The 21,839-nt window shown below is 35.6% G+C and overlaps 1 protein-coding gene and 1 long non-coding RNA gene across 5 annotated transcripts in view; one reads left to right on the top strand and one right to left on the bottom strand.

Moving 5' to 3' along the window:
- LOC131200591 (uncharacterized) overlaps positions 1–14,528 on the top strand; it is a 57,336-nt gene extending 42,808 nt beyond the window's left edge. For 2 of the 3 annotated variants that reach the window (XR_009155661.1, XR_009155660.1), the window contains one exon: positions 11,312–14,528. This is a non-coding gene — a long non-coding RNA (uncharacterized LOC131200591). The remainder of the gene's footprint in view (positions 1–11,311) is intronic. The other variant, XR_009155662.1, reaches the window with a different exon arrangement.
- ABRAXAS2 (abraxas 2, BRISC complex subunit) overlaps positions 7,481–21,839 on the bottom strand; it is a 36,599-nt gene continuing 22,240 nt past the window's right edge. For both annotated transcript variants that reach the window (XM_058187583.1, XM_058187581.1), the window contains 5 exons: positions 17,563–17,753; positions 16,612–16,731; positions 15,999–16,083; positions 14,536–14,650; positions 7,481–9,502 (listed from right to left, as the gene is read on the bottom strand). In XM_058187583.1, coding sequence (XP_058043566.1) covers positions 9,033–9,502; positions 14,536–14,650; positions 15,999–16,083; positions 16,612–16,731; positions 17,563–17,753 — 981 coding nt within the window. In that variant the 3' untranslated portion in view covers positions 7,481–9,032. The remainder of the gene's footprint in view (positions 9,503–14,535; positions 14,651–15,998; positions 16,084–16,611; positions 16,732–17,562; positions 17,754–21,839) is intronic.

Consider the following 21,839-nt stretch of genomic DNA (forward strand, 5'->3'; position numbering starts at 1 on the left):
AGGAGTGAACCATGTAGCATTTATTTTACAACTAACTCAATTTTAATGAGGAATTACTGATTATTCTTAGAGTATGATTTCAAAACTTGCATTAGAAATGCAATAGCTACTATATAGACATTTCAATTCTGCTGCTGAAAGTACATCTATCTCCTGGGTTCCACTGAACTATTCACCCTCATAAATCTTGAAGTCTCCTTCAAACATTTAAAAAACAGGATGGAAATTCCACATCTTTCAGAATCAAGACAGGTGCTACTGCTATCTTTTAAAAAAGGTTTAAATTGCTTTTGATACTATATTCAGCAAGTAAGCATTTACTTTCTTTAGCAGTAATTTAATTAATGGGATTATTCGAAATCAGAAGTTGGAGAACTACAGTTTTTTTATGGCTCCAGAGTTTGCTGGGGATTTGTTTAAATGAAATGTTGATGTATTGTTCACAAGCTCTGCACATAGTTAGGAAAAGTATAGGTATAGGTAATTGTCAATTTATGACGATATTGGAGCTCGGAGTTTGGTCATAATCATGTGACTGAGCTGATTTTACTATCATTTTTTGTGGTGGACATAATATGAACACAGTGATTGTAAAGCAAGCCTATTCATGCCTGTGGCCATTTTTTTGCTGGAAACTGACTCCAAAGGCTGAAACCAGCAAAACAGTTGTAAATCGTGGTCACTGCGGAATGCTGCAACCAGTTGTAGAAGTGAGCCAAGCGCTCCAAAAGTGACCTTGGGTGGGTGCCATTGTTGGAACTCCAGAATCGGGTCATAAGTACCTTTTGGGAGATCCATAACTTTGAATGGTTTCTAAGCCAGGGGTCCCCAACCATGGACTGGCACCAGGCCATGCCATGTGAGAAACTGGGCTGCGCAAACAAGCAAAGTCCCATTTAAGGGATGTATGCAGCACACGAAAGCACACCCTCTCCGGTCTATGGAAAAACCTCTTTTCACAGAACCGATCCCTGGTGCTCAAAAAGTTGGGGGCCGCTGTGCTAAGCAACCAGTCATTAAGTGAGGACTACCTGTAGTCCTTGACTCACAACTACTAGAACAGCAACTGTTCAAAGTTACAACAGTACTGAACAAGAATTTATAATTGGTCCTCAAAGATAAAGCTATTACGGCAACTCTGTGGTTATGTCATCATAGTTTTAATTCCAACTTAACCTCTGTGGACCTCACCCCATAGTTAAGACATCCTTAAGGGGGCATGCATAAGTGCAGTAACATGCCTATCATCCCTGAAACATTTTAATTTTTTTAATTTCGCTTTTTTGAATATGTACTTTTTGTTTGGCAATATTCACAATGGTTGCAGCAATGCAGCCATAATGGTGGTTACACAATCACCCTTTGTAACCTTCCCTGCTGGTTTCCCACCAACTAAGTCAATGGTGAAGCTGGCAAGGAAGGTTGCAAATTGCTCCCATAAATCTCTCCTCCTGATTTCTATTCTGAAGAGCCCCTAACTCTATAGTACACCTCCACATGCATGCACTCTGTAGCATGCACCTTACCCATAGCACCCCCAACTGCCTACGCCCCGTAGTGTGCATCTGCCTGCTGTTGCTAAGTATATTGTTAAATATATAAATTATATTATATACACTAAGAGCTTATGCATCGAAGACAAATTCCTTGTGTGCCCAATCATACTTGGCCAATAAAGAATTCTGTTCTGTTCTATTCTATATTAAAAATGACAAGACCAAGAAAGGATGAAATGCTATTTTTTAGTGAATGCAGTGCCAAGGTGGGAGAATAGGCAGAACCTGGAATCATGGGTAAATGCCATACTCCAGGAGATAGATTAATAAAATCTTTTTACTGTCCACACCTGCTTCAAGCAATTTAAGTACAGACTTTTATGATATTACCAGATGGACATCAAAAGCACAGATTACCTCAGAAGAAAAATGCCAGGATACACCCACGTTCATATTGTGGAATGGACCGTGAATTATTCATTACAAATATGCACATAAAATCTAGAAAAATTAAAGAAAACAGAGATGCCAAAAAAAAAATATGATGGAAAAAGATGTAAAAAACAAGATCAATAAAAAGAAAAGATTTAGCAGGTGAAAACAGGCCGACCCCAACATTTTTAAAAAAAATCCAAATATCTTTTAGAAAAAAGCCAAAGAAATATGGAGGAGGAACATTGGGGAAGAGTACAATGATTGAATGTAGATTATATCAACAAGATAGACTAGAAAAGTGTTGCAGTGAAAAATGAAATGGAGGTTAAAACAAAAAAAAATGGAGAGAACTTTAAGATTATTAGAAAAAATCCAGGAAAATGAATAGCCAGGGTAGGAATACAAAAAATTAATCGTGGAAGAGTTCTGACAGAGGCAAACAATATCAAAGGAAGATAAAAAATGTATACTGAAATCTTTTTACTACATAAAAGGGTTTATAGAATGATATAAACATTTGCAGACAGAATATATTCTGAAACAATTTCATCTAGAAAGTGAGTTATCATAGGCAATTGAGCAGCCACCAAATAGAAAAGGACGAAGCACAGATGATACTAAGCTGGCAGGAATAGCCATCCCTAAATCAGGGGTGTCAAACTCGCGTCTGGCACTGACCACACGTACCCTTCGGTTTATTAAAGGAAGAAAAAGTCACGATACGTCATGTGATGATGTGAGTTTGACACCCCTGCCTTAGATGATAGGCTCAAGATCCAGATGGATCTCAACAGACTTGAACACTGGGCCCTATCTGACAAAATGAAATTCAACCTAGAGAAAAGTAAAGTCTTATACTTAGAAGAAAAACCAAAAGCACACGTACAGATTAGGTGAAACCTGGATTAATAGCAGTAACTATGAGAAGGATCTTGGAGTCCTACTGGACAATCAATTATATATGAGCCAACAATGTATAGCAGCAGCCAAAAAAGCCAATGCAATCCTAAATTGTATTAACAGAAGGATTAAATGAAGATCACATGAAGTAGTAGTACCGCTCAATAAAGCCTTAGCAAGACCACATCTAGAATACTGCATCCAGTTTTGGTCACCATACTATTAAAAAAGATGTTGAGACTCTAAAAGGAGTGCAGAGTGCAAGAAAGATGATTAAGGGATTGAAGGCTCAAATGTATGAAGGACGGTTGAAAGAACTAGGCATGACTGGTCTAGTGAAGAGAAGGACCAGGGTTGGTAGCAGTGTTCCAATATTTGGAGGAACTGTCACAGAGAGGAGGAGGACAACCTATTTTCCAAAGCTACCCAAAGACTAGACAAGGAACAATGGATGGAAATTGATCAAGGAGCGATTCAATCTAGAAATAATTTTCTGACAGTGAGAACAATCAACCAATGGAACCGCTTGCCTTCAGAAGTTATGGGTGCTTCATCACTGAAGGCTGTCAAGAAGAGACTGGACAGCCACTTGTTAGAAATGGTAGGGTCTCCTGCTTGAGCAGGGGGTTGGACTAGATAACTACAAGGTCCCTTCCAACTCTGTTATTCTATATTCTGTATCCAGATGAAATACCCATTTAATTGTTTGAAGCTGCAGGAGAAAAAAGTGGTTAAAATGATAATAGCTCTGCCCTTAACTTTAGAGTAAGACATTGTGGTCTGGAGACTTGAACAGATCACATATTCCTACATTAAAAAAGAAAGATGCATGAATTATCAATAAATTGTGCTCATTCCTCAATTGCACAAAATTTTGTTTATTAGCTTACAAGAAAATAAAAATCCTAGATACAAAGGAAAAATCCTTTCCTACATAGACATAGAAATATCAAATAAATTAGATTTTAGGAAAGGCAGACATATGAGATCAGATAGCCAATAAACATTGGAAAGCTGATGGAACAAAAGAACACAAGAAGTTTACCTTTGCTGTACTGACTGAACCAAATCTTTGTGTACATATGTAAGAATATGGAACCTATTAAGTCTAATGGGTGTGCCAGAACACTGGACACTGGAAAGAACAAAACAAGTATTGTGAGAGACCATACTGCCTCAGTGAGATTCAAAAGAAATTGCAAGGAATACTTTTAAATTCATCATAGGCCCGAAATATGCCAAATGCTTTTCTAAACAGCTCAGTTGTCATGCACACACATTTTTCTTCCCAATTGTTTTGAACTGACAACTTGGAAAAATATAATTTGGGAGTATTTTTTTGAGGAGGATAATTAAATGTTAGAAATAAATGCAGAGCAGATCATTTGAAGATAGAATTTCATTAAAAGATTCGTTTTTGAATTGCAAAGTATAATTTTACCTGGTTTTTTTATATAAAATTCATACCACTTTAAAAAAACATTTGTAATTCAAAGAAAATTATCTATCAGTTTCATTTAAGAACTTCTGCAAAGATGAGAATTGGGTCTTCATGTTTTAATAAACCTTTAAAACTTCAAATTTGAAGTAGTCCATGGGATATGACACTGAATAATGGCTATTCTTTAAAAATTATTTTCTCTTTCATAATACAAATCTAGAATTCTCAGGAGTGCAAAGACTTTTTGGTAAATCGCTAGAAGACATTATACTATTTCAAGTTTCTGTAATTATACTTTTCATAAGTTTTGAGAAAGATACTCCCCACTCTCTGATCTGGAACAATGCTGCCCCCCCCCCTTAAAGAACTGATAGTTTTAACTTCTGCAACTTGATTGATTGCTTTGCCCTGATTATAATTACATTTAGGTAAGGTCAGATTCTGGGCAGTCCATGTTTTTGAGAAAGTATTTCAGCAAAACAGACATTTAACACTACGAAATAAGATGAATCTAGCCATGTGTCAATTAAGACTCACAATAGGAAATGCCCAACATGCACTCATAAGAAATATTTTAACATGAGGCTTATTTACTGTATACTTTTGCTCTTAAGAACAATATTTATAAGCTTAACTGCATGTTTTGTCCTACAGACTTGGTCATTGACAGTACACATTCCTTGAAATGTTTTTCATATTGCTCTGACAATCATACCCAGTACTTTTAGTACTCAAATTATTTATTTGAGGGGAAGAACAACTTCTCTGTAAACTGCATATGTAATAAACTGGATAGTCTATTTCCTTATTTCTTTTTCAAGTTTCAGTGACCGGTTGAAGGTTATGATGGGTACACTATAGATTTTCAAACCATCTGTTTGTAATTTCATTCTTTGTTGGCGAGCACACTAACAATTCTCTATGATAAGAACAAGTCTGGAATGTCACTTAACAGGACATACTATAAAGAAATGCAAACTCAGAGATCCCCTGTAAAATAGAACCCAGAAAGAAACCAGCATTTTACAATATATTATCTAAATCCTCTTTCAGTTATAGGATCCTTACCTGTGGCAAAGGGCCTTTGTTGCTTGAACAGTCAATCTAGACCAGGAGCACATCTGGAATTTTAGGAGCATGTGAATGCCTGCACTCAGAAAAATTACTGTCATGAGACATGCCTACTCACAAAAGGGGCATTTACTACAGGATGAACCAGTTTCTCAGGATGCTCATTGGCAGCCCCATGGGGGTCAACACCATTCCTTACGTAAATATGGTCCCAGAGTTTGGTGTTTTCTGACCCGCCAGCTGCTTATAGCTTGCTAAAAGAACTTTTTTAGTATTGAGTGAGCCAGAGACCCTGTGGATTAATGGAGATACAGGGAGTACATTGGTAACATAGCAGCACTTGCCTTCCCCTGCTTCAGAGTCAGAAAGATGCACTACATTGAGAGTAGAGTTAAATGGATAGATTCAGAGCCCAGATGGATCTTTTTCACTAGCAACAACTGAAATAGAAGTCCAGGGCTCCTTGGAGCTCAGCTTTATTTCTATCATGTTTGGGCTGGGCATTGCATTACATTCCAGTAAGCAAGTTATGAATGACAAAAAACTAAATTTGATTTATATTACTCCCTGTGTAGTTGCTTAGTATAATTTGATAAGCTTTTGGAAGGGCTATACACAAAACTTTTCCAGAGCACATGTAGCCCCATGTTTTTTGATTTCCAGCCCCAATCGAGAAAGTTTTACAAGAGGGTTTGTTTCATGCTGTATTATTGTGTTTATAGTGCTCTTATATGTATTACTTATGTTTTCAGAATAAGTCTCCAGCTTTTTTCCCCATCAGAAAGATTTAATATTTTCCTGTTGAATTGTTACTCAAAAGCCAATGATTTGCAATATGTTCTTTTTTATATTTGGGATTCAATTATGGCAACTTTCTTTACATTGTGTACATTGGCATGTGTTCCATTTATAATTCCCCAAATTCCCACCTACTGTGAGAGAGGCTCATTTAATTTCTATGTGCAACCTGTAGGCAGCTAAACATTGGCACTTCTGCATTAGATATAAACTATTTTCAAGTGCTTTTATGAACTATGAGTATTTGGTTCAAATATTTAGTGAAAATTCTGGAAGTTACATTCTTGGCCAGATTTTAAAATTTAACAGACAGAATATAGGCAGTCCTCCACTTACAACTATTAATTTAGTGACCATTTGAAGTTACAATAGCACTAAAAATGTCACTTATGATCATTTTTCATACTTACAACCACTGCGGCATTCCCATGGTCACATGATCAAAATTTGGATACTTGGCAACTGGCATGTATTTATGATAGTCGCCCTGTCCTAGGGTCATGTGATCACCATTTCTAACTCAGCCGGCTTCTGACAAAGTCAATGAGGAAAACCAAATTCATTTAGCAACTACATGGTTCACTTAACAACTGCAGCGATTTACTCAATAACCATGGCAAAAACATCATAAAATGGAACAAAACTCACTTAGCAACTGCCTTGCTTAGTGATGGAAATTTTGGGCTCAATTGTGCTAGCAAGTCAAGGACTACCTATAGTTGGAATCGGTCTCGGCTCAAGAAAAAATCACAGGGCCTTCTTCAGCTTCAGCCTCACTGATTGAAGAAATATAACTGAGCTTCAATATGTGTATTCAGCTTCAATATTTACCTCCTATAGCAGAGGTCTCCAACCAGCTTTCTTGGCTGGAGAATTCTGGGAATTGAAGTCCGCCAGGCTTAAAGTTGCCAAGGTTGGAGACCCCTGCTCTAAAGTGTCTCCTTGATGATTTAAAAATCAGTTTACATAAATTAAGTTTTTTGACTTTGCAAAAATGCAAAAATGCCTTTTAATAGGCGATGCCATGATCTTTCAATAGCATGTATAGTAAATGAAAGTGTTCACAAAAATTGTTTGGGACTAGTATGGAAGTAAAAATCACATTGGCTGCAAAAAATTTTTGTAATAGTTTGACATGAATAAATGAACATTTAATACAGCATTATTGTGTGTAAACTATGATCGTGTCTATATTTATCTTTACAGTCTGTTAACGTAGGGACCAATATGCAGTTGTTTTCAAAAATTTGTTTCATGTGAAAACAAAATAGCGTAACTTTTTATTTGCAGATACATGATTTTGCTATAATGGAACCCTGCTGACAAATATTAAAAGATAAAGGATTAAATAAGATTTTATTGTCACATTTACCTTTGTCAAAGATGTACATTTAAAAGTTTCTGAGCAAGATTAAAAATTTCTCAAATGAACTGATGAGATGGCAACAGCACTTATTGAACAAACTGCACTATAGTAGCTTGTATACCCAAAGTTAATAAAATCCAAATATTTGTTAATTAGAACAGACTACAGCAATGGAAAAAAATGTATCATGTTAAGGCCAAAGAATATATTAAGTAGTGGAATAGAAATGTTTTACAGTCCCAAATATTCAAGGAAATAAATCATTTAAATGCTATTTTTTATTCATTAGAGACACAGAAGACTAATAATAAATAGATCTCAGACTATTTAGCTATTGAGATTTTAGCCCGAGGAAGTCTGACATCTTAAAAAAAAAAAAGGAGGGGGGAGGTTGGATATTAATGAGTGGAATTATGCATGATCAAAACACACTGTCATAGACCGAACAGTTCACTATTTGGTAATTGAAATAAAAGCCAAATCGGATGCTTAAATTGCATTGTTTTTTTTTATCATGGGGGTTAAAAAACACCCCCAAACCTCCACCAACCCTGCAAACATATAGTAAAGAAATAAGTGCATCCAAATATATTTTGAGCAGAATCTGCTTCGTGCTTCCAAAAGCAGAGTCTCCCGCTTCCAAATAAGAAACACAATTCAAATTTAAGAGGAAATTTTCAAGTTAAGCGCAAGTGTGGGCATTTTTGCAAGTAAGTTGCAAGAGCTTATCATCTTCATTAAATGTTCAGCATTTATAGTTTTCTACTACAAAACTCTGACATAACTGACCACTTCCACTATGTGCTTTCATGTGTTATGAACAAAACTGAGACAATAAGGATAGTGTGGCAAAGTCACATTAAATCCACCAACGTTAAAGTAGTATGCTTAGGACATTCACAGATGATTTACTGGTAATCGCTTTTCTACATAAAAAGGCAACCATAATGTCAAGTGATTTACATTAGGCCTGTAGAAAAAGATTGAAACAAACCCCATCTCTATTGAAAGAGCATGCAGAGAGGATAATTCACATTTGTTCCAATCCGGCTTCTTGGAATAAAGGTTTGTTTGTTTTCCTGGCAATGATTTATTTGGCTTCATCATTAAAAAGCCTGCTGATTTAAGTCCTTTAGAAACAACCTCTCTAAAATTCAAGGCATGATAGTACACGAGGTAAGGTTTGATTTAAGATCATTAGAGACCATGCTTAGTTGCGAAATCCCTTTTCTTTCTTTTTTTTTTTCTTTTGGAAGATATGGCAACAAAAGTTACAACTGTTTCAAATTTCACTTTGTTATTTACCAGTACATCCTGAATCTCGTCAATCAGTACAGGTTGATTATCTTCATGGTTCCATTACAAAACTTGTAAAACTGTATCAAAGTGTATAAGCCATCTAAGTTCAAAGTCTTTTTATATCTGTTGTGCACAATAATCCTCTTTTGTAGCTCTTTTCCTCCAAGTTAAATTCCAAAATATTTCTGTAACAATTAGGAAAGATAGTCCTATGTTAAGCTCTATATTAAATCTGAGAGATCTGAGTGTTCCTGGAATCTCCATCCACATGTGCTAAGGATCGAGAATCTCTTGTTTGTGCGTATTCACTGTCAGAAGACTCTGTAGGGTCAAGGGAATTCTCATAGTCACTGTCTTCTGATTCATTAACATTCTCATCGGTGGTGGTGGTGTGGGAACAAGGCTGCATGGAGGTTCCACTGCCTGAATACTTCAATCCTGTGTTTGTGGAAGCATAATTAGAAGAGCCCACTGCTTGAGGCCGAGGCATAAAAACACTGCTTTCTAGAAGCCCAGGACGTACAGCACTGTCATGATTGATCACACTGAAGTCAGCATAAGGAGGAGGAGGATCAGAAGCATCCGATTCTTCAAGATTACTTTCCACAATGAATCCAGGATGTGTTATTTGTGGGATAAATATAGGCTCCAAGGTGTCATTGGACATTTGCCTGTTTAAGAGAGTCTGTTGTAATCCTAGAAAAATGGAAAAGTAAAGGTTGTAATACCAACCAGTTAGATCAAGACAATTAGTTTAGGCATCTTCTAACCTGTTGGCTGAGAATTTTCTACATATCAATGGGAAAGGAATGTCATATGTAGGTTTCAGAAGAGGGCCGTGAAAATATTTACAGATCCCTCACATCCAGGACATAAACTGTTTCAACTCCTACCTTCAAAACGACGCTATAGAGCACTGCACACCAGAACAACTAGACACAAGAACAGTTTTTTCCCAAAGGCCATCACTCTGCTAAACAAATAATTCCCTCAACACTGTCAAACTATTTACTAAATCTGCACTACTATTAATCTTCTCATCGTTCCCATCACCAATCTCTTTCCACTTATGACTGTATGACTGTAACTTTTTTGCTAGTAATCCTTATGATTTATATTGATAGATTTTCCTGATTGCTTATTTGTACCCTACGCTTATCATTAAGTGTTGTATCATTAAGTGTTAAATTGTACCCTATGACCAATATTTGTGTTGTAAATGTTGTACCTTGATGAAGATATCTTTTCTTTTATGTACACTGAGAGCATATGCACCAAGACAAATTCCTTGTGTGTCCAATCACACTTGGCCAATAAAAATTCTATTCTATTCTATTCTATTCTATTCTATTCTATTCTATTCTATTCTATTCTATTCTATTCTATTCTATTCTATTCTATTGGTAAACCAAGGATTTAAGTGAAAAGTTTATAAACTAATATCAAATAGAAATGGAAATCTATTTTCTTCTACATTACTTTATTATTAGCATGATTAACATTTATATACTCTCTTTATTTTGTTATCTAGCTTAAGTATAGATTCTTAGGGTTCTCGAAGGTTAGGCAGGAACATAACTTTTGCAATGGGTCACAATACATACATAGATACTATCTATCTATCTATCTATCTATCTATCTATCTATCTATCTATCTATCTATCTATCTATCTATTATAATTATGAAAGAGGACTAGACTGCTGCAAGAATAAACAAAATTTTCTTCAGGTGGTTTAATTTCAAGTAATTTAACAGAATCAAAGCTGCAACTCAGAGTTGCTGTACACTGACTTAACCAAAAGCAATAGAATTTCTAATGGGACCAGAATCATTAGAACATTAAATTGAGGTTTCACATTTCTTTGTTCTTTATGTTCACTGTTACAAAAACTAACAATTAATATGTATACAACTTTTTCTATTTTTTTAACTTAACAGGAAGCTGGATCACAATTCATTTGTCATCCAAATGTCACCAGAAATTGCATACTGATGCCATTTTTTTCAGTTTTGTTTGTGGTATAATATTAGATTACTACTATGTGCACCTTGGCATCCTTCTCTCTCACGTTACTAGGAGATGTTGTGGATATCAGTATGTCTACTTTGGCAACCTTCCATGTGCCATAAATCTCTAACTCTTGGAAGGAAAGCTACAATTTCTAAGCAAGCATTTGGTTTATGATGGCATCTTCTTGGCAAATGCACTGTGTGCTCTAGTCTTATGTTTCTCAGACCACTATACTCTGAGACGAAGGAGGAAGAGAAAAATTAGATAAAACATATACCAAACTAATCACATACCAAAGCATTTTTTTATCTCAACATTCAGCCACACTGACAGAAAAACCTTTGTTTTTAAGAAATAATATACAATATATACAGTAGCAAGATTTTCTGAAACTTTGCATTCTTACAGTATGTGTAACATTTGTAAATGTATGCATAGGGATTTAAGAATTTTCTACACTATCTTTTTTTAAAAAAAACTATTTTTTTTGCAGCTTCTCTTGTGGAGATATTGCAAGTTTTGAATCCTAAAAGCACTTCAAGCTAGACCCAGATTTTGCTTTCATTCAAAGAAAGGATCAAGATTCAGCAGAATCTGCACTGAATGAAGGTAGCTTTCATCATGTATTTTTCCCCTCATACTGTTGTTAGAGGTTTCTGCAAATCTCTTGAACGGTTTTTCAGACAGAAAGGAAAATGGAAAAAAATATAGTCTCCTTTCCCAATTCCTTCAGTAAGGACTCTCGTGAATGAACTCATGCTTGTGGGTAATCTGGAGACAATCCTGCATTTTTTACTTGTTTCCCTCTGCATCACTTATGACTGCAGTTTAGTATTACAATGTGGACATTCACAGTATCTCTGCGACATAATTATGTATTGAGAGCTCCTTACTCTGTAGTATGATAAAACGTTTTCCTCTGTTTTTTTTAAAATCATCCCACCATTGTCCTATCTTTTGCCTTAAGAGTTCTTGTATGGAATTAATGAAGAAACATTACTGACCTTATGGCAAATTGCAGAGGATTATCATTGCCCTGCCATTTAGTGAACCTTTTCATTTTAAGCTGCGTATGAAGCACCACACACATTGCCACGGGTGCCTTTTCTGGTCTCAAGAATGCCATCTAAGCGGCTGTCATTGCAGTATAGCTTGCATGAATTCAGTGAATAAAATTCAATTTCTCTGATGACTTTGAACTTTCAAGTACCATCTGTACTTTAACGATAGTAATACAACAGATAGATACAGGTTCTATATTTCCCCCTTAATATAATGATCTATATTTCTCAAGTGTTTAAAGGTAATATTGAGCAGTATACAAATAAGCAAAACTGATGGGTTCCTTCATGACATCAGGTAAACCAATTATAAATGAGAAAATTAATTGAGAAATTGCCCACCACACTAGGCTGGATGGTCTTATCTTCTTCCACCTCTGGTACTTCCTATTTACTTGTTCATTTTTTTCATCTATTCATTTTAATAGGAATGATACCAGCATAGGTGTGGAATCTCTGGAAAATGGAACCAAAGACCATTTTATCTAAAGATCTAAGGCAAATCCAGATATAGATTGTTTGCTACAAGTGCCAAAGCTTACATTTATGTGGAAAATCCTATGACTGTTAAATTTACTTTCCAGAATTGAGTCATGTCTGATGCAAGCACTAGCAGAAGGAATATGTTATTCTTCTGATACTCAGGGGCTTTATTTAATTGCCCATCCAGTAAACGTTCAGTAAGTATATGGAAATATAGTGCTAAAGAGTAACATCTGTGGCAATGGTGTGCTTATGGTACTTAAGGAGACAATTGGGTAACAGTGCTGAGGTGAACAGAAAATGTATAATGCAATATGTCATAACCCAAATTTGAAAATCTCTCTCTCTCTCTCTCTCAAAACACACATGCTGATCTCTATAGGCCTGCAGTTCTCACTATGTTTCTATTCCTGACATACATTATTTTTTATCAATGTATTATTCTGATATACAGTCAATTTGATGTGGATTGGCTGTGGATGCCGGCATCCCGGTACAGTCAGCTGCATCCGCAGCTGACTGTTGGGGGCGAGTTAGTGGCCCCAAAGGAGGCGGTTCGCAACTTGGGTGTCCTCCTGGACGGACGGCTGTCTTTTGATGAACACCTGGCGGCCGTCGCCAGGAGGGCCTTTTACCAGGTTCGCCTGGTTCGCCAGTTGCGTCCCTTCCTTGATCGGGATGCCTTATGCACGGTCACTCACGCTCTGGTTACGTCTAGGCTGGATTATTGCAATGCTCTCTACATGGGGCTGCCCTTGAGGTGCACCCGGAGGCTGCAGTTAGTCCAGAATGCGGCTGCGCGAGTAGTAACGGGAGCCGCTCGTGGCTCCCACGTGACACCGCTGCTCCGTAGCTTGCACTGGCTTCCTGTGGTCTTTCGGGTGCGCTTCAAGATTTTGGTAACTATCTTTAAAGCGCTCCATGGCTTAGGACCCGGGTACTTACGAGACCGCCTGCTGTTACCTTTTGCCTCCCACCGACCCGTACGCTCGCACAGAGAGGGTCTCCTCAGGGTGCCGTCCGCCAAACAGTGTCGGCTGGCGGCCCCCAGGAGTAGGGCCTTCTCTGTGGGGGCAGTGACGCTCTGGAATGAACTTCCCCCCGGTCTGCGTCAAGTGCCCGATCTTCGGACCTTCCGTCGTGAGCTCAAAACATATTTATTCATTAAAGCGGGACTGGCATAATTTAGTGATGTATTTTAATTGGGGTTTTAATATTTTTTAACTTTTTAATTTAAATTTTAATAATCGGCCTTTAAAATTTGCTCTTTTTAATTGTTGTTTTAAACTGTATATATCTTTGTTTTTACTTTGGCTGTACACCGCCCTGAGTCCTTCGGGAGAAGGGCGGTATAAAAATTTAATAAAATAATAAATAATAATAATAATTTAATTCTTCATTCCATACCTACTCTGCTTCTTTACTCACCTTTACTCACCCAACTGCAACCCTAAGCTAACATATTTTAAGGACACAGTTTATTTACAACTGTACAGAACAGAATACATCTTTCAGTTAAATGATTATAATCTGTATCCATTATTTATATACTCCAGCTGAAACTCTTTGATCTTTTCAGTGAATATGTTAAACTTGTATAATTTAATCCTAGGCCTCCTCACTTTCTTCATTGTTTATTCAATTAGCATAATTATACCAGCTAAAATATTGGCACTGGACTGGAGCTACATCTGAACTTACTGCACTCCTCTAGTAGAAATGACATAGAAAATTGAATTAAGTTAATACACAAATAAAGTATCTGTTCCTTTCATTGTTTCAAAAATGATGGCAGTTACAATAGGGAAAGCCTATAAAAATCAAAGCTCCAACCATGATAAAAGAGAAAGATCTAACTAAAAACCATGTAAGTAAATATATATGCTCAGATGTACAATTTGCTGTCTGTCTATCTATCGGTATCCCTCTGCATGAAGTGTACGTAGCATGCCTAATATTTGTATTAGGAAGGGCATCAATCACTTAAAATTCCCCAAACTTATGATATTATCATTAAAAGGAATATTCTATTGGCAAAACAGGGAGATATAAACTGAAACAGCAACTCACTTATTTTACCTCCACTAAATAACAGGAGCAATAAAACTTAACGCAGCTGACTAAAACATCATTTTTTCTAAGAGAATTTAAAAAAATTACACAAGAGTCTTACTTATTTCCTGCTCTTTTTCATTTTTCCTTTGTGAGATTTGCCTTTTTAGCTTATTCACCTCCGCTTGGAAAGATTCAACAGTTCGCTCGCTTTTCTCTACATCTATGCATACTGCCTAGGAGAAACACAACAAGGTTATTCGACTGACCCTGTCCATCCCTGATGCAGAAGAAACTATATGGATACCAGTTACCACAAACTGTCCAGTATCAACCCATCTGTCTAGTAATTCTGGTTAAATGTCTATTGTAAAATTAATGATAAAAAACACCATAATAAAAAGTTCAGACCCATTGATTTGGAGATTCTGCAAAGGCATCTTATTAAAGCGAACTGTACTTCATCAGCTATCTCTTATTTTAAATTATTTCTGAAATGCATTTCATGGCACAAAGTGGCCATGACTCAATGGTGAATGAGAAAACCTCCTTATACATAGATGGATAACATTCCATTCATAATGCCACCCTCCCATATTTTTAACATGTAATTAGGTGGCTACTTATAGATGTAATAATAATAACTGATTTTGAAATAACTGGAATCCAATTCAAGGGAAGATAAAGGAATTGGAAACGGGACATAAAGCTATTAAAATAAAGAGAGCTATGTGCTGAAAATGTGATTGATTTGTTTTTTTGCCAAAATTGTACTACCATCCATTTAAGATCCTTTATGAAATATTTAACAGAAAAACAGAAATATTATGTATTTATAGGAGTCATAGGGGTCCAATCTTGCCAGCTAATCCAAACAAATTCCTACCCTTGAATGCAGTTATATTCTGCATTTTGCCCATGCAAGTATCACTAAGAGATCTAATACACATTATTTTCATTTGACTTTAGTGAGCTGTTGCTCAATGTACTTTTAATCTTAAAACAGGCTATTTTAGCTTTAGTTTCTTTATATTGTACCTATTTTAAGAATAGTTTTCTGTTCTTTAAGCATAATTTTCAAATATTAGCAGTGTAGCTATAATGTATTTTAAAGAACAGGTAGTCCTCGACTTATAGCAGTTCATTTAGTGACTGTCCGAAGTTACAACAGCACTAAAAAAGTGTTGTATGATCGTTTTTCACTTACAAGTGTTGCAGCATCTCCATAGTCATGTGATCAAAACTCAAATGCTTGGCAACTGAGTCATATTTATGATGGTTGTATAGTCCTGGGGACATGTGATCACCTTCTGCGACTTTCTGACAAGTCAAGTCAATGGGGAAAACAGATTCACTTAACAACCGTGTTATTAACTTAGCAACTACAGTGATTCACTTAACAACTGTGGCAAGAAAGGTCATAAAACAGGACAAAACTCACTTAACAAATGCTTCACTTAGCAACAGAAACTTTGGACTCAATTGCGGTTGTTAAGTCGAGGACTTCCTGTACAAAATAATTTTCAGTATGTTATCACAGCATAAAAAGTCAAGATTGCCAAATTTTAAAATAAAAGGAGTTACCTGTACTTTTTCCTGAAGTGCATTATAAACCTGATATATAGCCCTGATGTCCTTCATCACTCCATCTTTATCAAAAAAATCAGTACTAGAAATACAAAACATAATGTATTAGAAATAAATCATAATCATATCTTACTCATTCTCTGTTACCCTTAAAGTCAATTTATATTTCTTAATATAGTGATACACAGAGTACTAATGCATGAACTAGTATGGCTGTTTGCAAATCCTATTGTTTTTGCTCAGCCTGCTTTGATTGTGATAGTGTCGAAGAAATATACTTTAGAGAAATCTAAGTTACACATTAAAGAAGTACATTCTTCATTTCTCCTCATTCCCATTAATTTTACTGTACTGAGAAAAAATACAACTATAAAGGACAACATAAGAGTCTATATGCTGCAGTTACCCACATGTATATTCTATGTGCAGGATACCCTGGCATGTGCCTATGTTTCTTAAGCTAACCTTGATCAATACTTTACTACATTGTTAGAAACTAGCAATGATGTAACAAAAGCAGATAATCAAGAAAAGTGCATGCGTATTGAAATCTAGGTTTATTTCTTAATATGCCAAATTGGCAATGAATATGTTTGAAAACATTGCTTACCCATGTTCTTTAATAACTTTGGTATAGTTTTGAGAAGTATTTGGCACTGAAGAGACCTTATATTCTTGCTGGCTTGTGTTGCCAAGGTTAGGGATAGTAAGTGACACTCTTTGATTATATCTACATAAAAAAGGTCAGATAATTAATTAACATCACAAAAATTCCTGAGATTTTAAGCAAAACAGTAATTCATGTTAATCAGAAAATTATTTTTTTTTAGTTTCAGGGAATAAAGACTACTATTAACTGTATCTATAATTAGGTACAATGTTTAAATTGAATTTGGAGTGACTATCAATTTAACAATTGCCTAGATAGTTGACAACTATTAATCTTATATTAACTGTACATTCATGCTTTTTGTAGTACTACAGGAATGCAAAAATTTGGTTTGCTTTTTGGTTGATATCTAAATTATACCTCCTGGTTTAAAAAAAAGAATAATTTCTTTCTTTTGTCTCAATTAGAGAAATAGGCTAGAAGAAAACTATTTCAATTAAAAATAAGGAACAAAAACTCATAAATCAATTCCATTGATTAAAATGGCTCTCAGTTTTTCAGCTAAAATGTTAATTACTTTATTGATTTAATCTTGCAAGTTGTAACTGTATTTACAATAAAACGTTATAGAGAACCAAATTTACTTTCATGACATGCTAGAGTCTTAGCAATCTATGGGTTGGATTAAAAAATAAGCCTAAAGCATAGAAAGATGCATTTGTTACTAAAGTTAAAATGGAACCACTTTGTGAAGCCTAAATGAGTACGACAGAAGAAAAAAACAACTTACATTTTACCTGAGTATGCAGAAAAGAAAAAGACTTTTTGAAAACTCAACACTAGGATTAAAATAGGTATCTAATATAATTCACTTTTTTCTGTGTTTAATTATTATTTTATTAAAAATACAATTCATATAGATCCCTCCCCTGTATCATAAAAATCATTTACCTTCGATTTGGTCTAAAAAGAACATATTCTAAAGCATGTGTAGAATTATTTGCGGTGGAGATGAAACTGAAGAGAAGGAAGACAAGGTCAGGTACTCCAAGAATCTGTGTCAGCTGTTTATGGATGATGTGTTCTCTATATGACATTTGTTGCTGAGTATTCCTTCTAAATCTATACCATCCAATAACATTCTGCAATAAAAAATGAGTAATGTTTCATTATTTAAACACAACTGTTCAGTAAATCATGGCCATTCTAAAGGGTTATTCTAATCTGGGATGGGGGGGTACTATTCCAGAACAAAGAGGTTGTTACTAAGAAGGTTTGCTTCTCAGTACCCACCGCATAGAAGGAGGGATCATAAGCCTACCCACGCCACAGAAAGTAAGGGGTGGGTGGGAAGATTCTACTGAGATCAGACACATGCAAAGGTAATAGGGATTTGAGTCATGGACAGTGTTTGAATTGGACATGCAAGCCAACTGGCAACTAGTGAAGGCCCTATGTTCCTATTCATTTGCTATATCAGTGTTGACTGGCCAGAAAGGACATACTTATTTTTACAAGTTCTACCTTCCTAATCGTCCTTGAGGATAGTCCCATAGTGAGCAAACTCCAGTGATCCAACAAGAGGGCTTAGATAACTGTTGCTAGAAAAAAGGTTGGAATTGCCACACGAGCCATTGTTGGGCAAGGAAACTCTTAGTGAGAGTTTCCATTTGTTGGTCCAGCATGAGCTTCTAGTCCAAAGCTCTCTACCATGAGCCACAGCACACAGGTATTATTACCTCATCCCATAGTATTCAGATAAAGATTTTCAATGCACCTATTAGTCATGTAATTTTTGTAAACCCTCATGCTATGACATGAAACTCAAAGTCAAGCATTCTAAAGATCCTTAAATGAATGAACCTGTTAGGATAAATTCAATAGTTGTATTATTGATTGAACTAAACTATGAAGTTGTATTCATATGGCAGAAGCTATTTACAATGGCTTGTGTATTAAAAACATTAGCAAATAGAAGCCTCAAGTAAACATGCTCAGCCTTTACTATATGTTTCATAGAATAACACATTTTATTACATTTTCTGTCAGAAACTGTAATGGAAGGTGTGAATGTCCTTGGGAGATAAAGGAAAGTGATGCTGCCTAGACAGCAAGCAAGCAAGAGAGGGCGGTGCCCCCAAGGACTTAAGAGGCAGAGAAAGAAATTTAGGAACGACCTGCCCTAATTGATCAGATGGTTAAAAGTGGTGGTGGGAAGTTTGTACTTTCAGACTTCAAGATTCTGCTAACGTAGACTTACAATAAAGGAGATTTAACTCACTCATTGTCTTCCCATTTGATTTACCTGGGAAGGCTGATACCAGTAACCAGCTTTTTTCTAGACTATAATTTTAAAAAGATGTCCAAAAATTAACAGAATTATTTTTTAAAATAAATAAAATAAAATCTGCAAGAGATATGTATTCCAAAAATATTCATACATTCAAAGTATATACGACAAATTCTGTTTGAAACTGAAGCAATAATATAATTAAAGATGATTACCCATGAAGCCTTTGTAACTGTTTGAAATACTTTATTTAATGCCATTTTTTCAATGACTCTCAGCAAAAACACATTCAAAGGCAAATTAACACTGAAATGGATTTTTCTATACAATAATTGCAGAGCAAAATCAAAATTAACACCCCGAGCAAAAAATGAAATTCATACTGCTTGTTCTAATCTGAATGCAACAACATGCTTTAAGTGCATTCAGAGCGGAGACTCTTCTAGCCTGTCTAGATGGCTTTAATGGTTCTTATAAAATAATAATAAATAATAATAAATCTAATAAATAATAAAAATAACTCTACTTTAGAATATGACAGGGCCTACTGAGATGTGACCATGGCAGCAGCCCTTTTGAGGCTCCTAATCACAAAAGGTGTTTGCTTCCTTAACAATAAGTGTTACTAGACAACCCATGACTCATTGGGTCATCATTTCAGAGATATTTCCTTACCTAGACAGAGAAAGAGAATGACCATGGGTTGACAAAGTGAGAATAGAAATAGGCACAGTTTCTGACTTCCTGTCAGCCTCCTCATTGAATTTCTTTATGGGAAGCTCACAGTTCGTTCGTTCGTTCCTTCCTTCCTTCTTTCCTTCCTTCCTTTTTATTATAAGCATCTAGATTCTAGAGTAAGCTACATCAATGTGATTTGTTTGTAAGCTATAGCTATATCTCATTCTTCAGCAATAGAAAAATGTATGAAGCTTTGAAGAAATTGGGGAAAAGAAATATATTTATTAATATGCCACTATTACCACAGGGAGAAAAATGAAATTATGCAATATGCGTTTGCACTGCTCTTTACATATATAAAGCTGCTTGAAGTACAAAACCTTGCCAAGGTGTAAAATCTTACAGAGGTTCTGGGAAAGAAAGTTTAAGACCTTCACCTTTCTACCTGGTAAGCTTCAGTAACTTATTGCAGAAGCATACCATATTAAAGAAACCCTTATATTTCAGGAACTAAGCCCTTATGGGCACCAACTGATGTCTTTTTGGCAAGAATCCAAAAGTCTTTAGATGAAAAAAGGAATTTCAACTCAATTTCAATTTAAAAGCAGCAGAATGAAAGGCAGATGATTTTCATTACCCTGCTTGACTATAGTCCCTAGGTTATCTTGTAATGGTTTAACCTGGAAGAGGAGGAGAATGCTGAGCCATTCAACAAAATATATTTGAGGACTGGGAAAATACAAAATGTGATAAAGAAGAACTTTGCTTTGATTGTGTTAGGTACAGTATGAATGTGTTTGAATTTTCAATTTTTCTGCATAAATATGTCCTGCGAGTCCCTTGGACTGCAAGGCAATCAAACCAGTCAGTCCTAGAGGAGATCAACCCTGACTGCTCTTTAGAAGGCCAGATCCTGAAAATGAAACTCAAATACTTTGGCCACCTAATGAGAAGGAAGGACTCACTGGAGAAGTACCTAATGCTGGGAATGATTTGAGGGCAAAATACGGAGGGGACAACAGAGAATGAAATGGATGGATGGATGGAGTCACTGAAGTAGCTTAAATGGATGGTAGAGCAGGAAGGCCTGGAGGAACGTTGTCCATGTGGTCGCAATGGGTCGGAAACGACTTTGCGACTAACAACAACAATGTTCTAAAATGTGATTTGTTTTCCACAGAAGTCCTAAAACTAAATAAAGAGAACTCAACTGAAGAAATGAGTTAGAAAAGTTCATTTATTCATTGAGGACAATGATCTGAAGTATCATATTTGTCTTTATTAGTTTATTTACCACTACTTTATAAGTTGAAATCAGTAAAAACTTGATTTGATTTGATGCTGCAGGCAATTTTACCAGCATTCTTTTTGATTGAAATAAACTGTTCATTTGTTATTGCAGTTTAAATTAAAAAACTTTGAAAAATAATTGACTTGTTTCTATGTTTAGATAGTTATGGTCTGAAATGGAACCTCTTCAACCACTCAAAGAAAAATCAAAAGAACCATGGTTCATAAATTTCATGACTTTTACTATTTATATGCTAATGTACAGAGTACGGGAAATAAACAAGATGGGCAGTTAGTATCAAAGACAAATATGATTTATTAGGTATAATGGTAATCTGGAAGAATGATTCCCATGACTAGAATAAGGTAATTAAAGGATGCAATTTAATTAACTGAGGAAGCAATAGATGCAACAGACAGGAAGAGAAGTTGTACCACCTGTTAATATGCTTTCAGATGCCAAATGTAGGAAGCATTTGTGATATAATAAGAAACAAAAAATGCAATATTATTGTTGATGTCTAATATTATCTTTCATCCAAATAGAAGATGTGGATCACATCTTCAAAAATCAAATTGCACATTATTCAATGAGGCATGAAGCTACAATGAAAGGAGATTTGAGGTAACATATGTCTCTGCAACACATGGTCCTTACAGGAAATTCCCTATTTGTCCTGCTGATTAATATCCTACTTTACATGTGAATGGAAATCACAAAAGAATCAGTTAACTTTGGCTTGATACTAACCAATACAGTATAGTGTTAAAGTGTTGCATAATGCTGGAATTTTTGATTTAAAATGAAAGTGTACATATTCAAATATGTTGAGCTTAGAAAAATAAGGTTAATAAATTTGGTCAATGGAAGCCTGGAACAGGAGAAGCTAATAGGAAAAGATGCTAAAAATAGACTGGACTTCTTAAGAAGAGATATTAAAAGCACAAATGCAAACAATGCCAGCAGAGA

Source organism: Ahaetulla prasina, chromosome 6 (genome assembly GCF_028640845.1).
Source record: "Ahaetulla prasina isolate Xishuangbanna chromosome 6, ASM2864084v1, whole genome shotgun sequence".
Taxonomy (NCBI): Eukaryota; Metazoa; Chordata; class Lepidosauria; order Squamata; family Colubridae; genus Ahaetulla; species Ahaetulla prasina.